At 48.1% G+C, this 2,245-nt stretch overlaps 1 protein-coding gene across 1 annotated transcript; it reads left to right on the forward strand.

Annotated features, from left to right (window-relative positions):
* Nucleotides 1–379: 379 nt before the first annotated feature.
* On the forward strand, nt 380–2,053 carry DQ04_03481000 (endosomal integral membrane protein; the record flags this gene model as incomplete). Its single annotated transcript, XM_009312855.1, has 1 exon — nt 380–2,053. The coding sequence occupies one exon, from the start codon at nt 380–382 to the stop codon at nt 2,051–2,053; it is 1,674 nt and encodes a 557-aa protein (XP_009311130.1).
* Nucleotides 2,054–2,245: the final 192 nt, after the last annotated feature.

Consider the following 2,245-nt stretch of genomic DNA (forward strand, 5'->3'; position numbering starts at 1 on the left):
CTCCACCCCCAGCACGATCCTCATCTCTTCCGTCCTCTTTTTTTTTTTTATTCTTTGTTTCGTCCATTAATTTTGTTTTCGTGTCCGGTGAAAAGGAAAGTGAAATAACACCCACGAAGCACTGACCACTCTACCACTGAAAACACAAAAAAAGGAACAACAAATGGGCTGTGGGTTTCGCACTTGGCTTGTCACCACTTTGTTTTTGCTTTTTGTTGCACACGGGGCATCATGCGCTCTCTTTGGGCGTCTGCCTTCCGCCGCTGCGCACGCCCCCGGCGAGGAGATCCCTATTACTGTGAACTCTTTGACTTCTCAGAAGGGCTTGCTGCCATACGATTTTTACTCCGTGAAGACATGCGAGCTTGACAGCAAACGGATGCAGGAAGAAAGAGTTAAAGAGAATCTCGGGGAGATTCTGCTTGGGAACCGCATTTTACCTTCCAATTATTACGTGAGGGTCGACAAGAATGAGTCCTGTCAGGTGGTCTGTACAGCGAAGTACGAGAAGCATGAAATGAAACATCTCACAAGGCTTATTGAGCAATACTACCGTGCACACATGTTTCTCTCTGGCCTCCCGCTGGTAGAAAGGCCTCGTCCAGGCTCAGCAATTCAGCGCCTGCGTCTTGGTTATCTTCTTGGAGTGTCAAACAAGCTCAGTCCATTACCAAAAACAATAATATATAACCATTTGCATTTTACAGTGACATACGTGCCATTGGGAACTGGAGAATACTCCATCACTGGTTTTTATGTTACTCCAAGTTCAGCAGCTAATCCCACAGGCTGCCCTACTTCGTCTGACCGTTCCGTTAGTGACGTATCTTTCCCCGTTACAGCAGATGCCGAAGATATTACGTACACTTACTCTGTTTCGTGGGAGGTTGGAGATGATGATGGTTTGCTTATGACTCGGTGGGACGTGTACGCGCGTGCAGGAAGGTCTGCAAGGAAACGTGGACACTGGATGGCAATTCTTAATTCGCTTGTGCTCCTCAGTTTCTTGGGAACTCTCGTTCTTATTGTGCTGGCGCGGACTGTTCGCAAGGATCTGTTGGTGTATGCCGACGCAGATATGGCTGGTGAGGTTCAGGAAGAGTCTGGGTGGAAGCTTATGCGTGGGGATGTGTTCCGGTGCCCCCCACACGCCTTACTCCTCACCGCTTTTGTCTCAACAGGTTGCCAATTAATGCTAATGGGTGCAGTGACAGTGTTTTTCGCCATTATTGGTGTTCTCCACCCATCGCAGCGGGGTAATCTTCTAACAGGACTCATCCTGTTCTTCTGCTGTGCAAGCTGTTTATCTGGCTACGTTGCGGGGAGATTGCTTAAGTTCTTCCGCAAACAAAGTTGGAAGAATGGCTTTGCTGCAGTTACTCTGATTCCTGCATCGATTGTGCTGGGTTACCTTGCTATCAGCTTGATTAACTGGACGAAGCATGCAAGTACAGCCATCCCATTCGGAACGCTTTTGGGTATTCTCTTCTTGTGGATTGCCGTTCCTATCCCCCTTGCGTTTGTTGGGCTGTCTGCCGGGTTTCACGCGGAGGTGCTGGAGGCTCCATGTAAGGTTGGTAGCATTCCGCGCATTGTTCCTGAACACAGCGTGAGCAAAAGGTATATGTACGTGCTTGGGGGTGGGCTTGTCCCTTTTACTGCTGCCTTTGTGGAAGTTGTGTACATCCTCGGCTCCTTCTGGAAGGGTGAGCCTTTCCATTACCTCGGCTACCTTGCTTGCATCGCAATTGTTATTGGCTTTATTTGCGCAGAGGTGGCGGTCGTTGCCACGTACGCTATGCTGTCTGAAGAAGATTACCAGTGGTGGTGGGGAAGCTTCCTTACCTCAGGTAGTTGTGGTTTGTACTTCTTTACGTACAGCATCGTGTACTTATATACAGCCTTGGAGATCCGTCAGTTGCTTTCACTGTTTCTTTTTTGTGCATACACGCTTGGCATCTCCGTTCTCCTTGGACTCTTGATGGGTACAATGGGATTTCTCGCATCTGCTGTGTTCGTCAAAACCATATACGGAGCAATTAAAGCTGATTGAGAGTATTTGCTGTGTATAAGGAGCCTAACATATACCGGCTACAACACGGTCAAGTGGAAGGGAAGGATGTGCTTCTTCCTCTTAATCATCCACACCGAAAGAAAGGCACAGAGCCACTGAACTGGCCCATAGGTAGCACTATTTCGCCTGTTGTTGGGTGAATAAAGAAAATGAGTTTTTTTGTTGTTGTGT

Source organism: Trypanosoma grayi (assembly GCF_000691245.1).
Source record: "Trypanosoma grayi strain ANR4 Tgr_348_V1, whole genome shotgun sequence".
Classification (NCBI taxonomy): domain Eukaryota; phylum Euglenozoa; class Kinetoplastea; order Trypanosomatida; family Trypanosomatidae; genus Trypanosoma; species Trypanosoma grayi.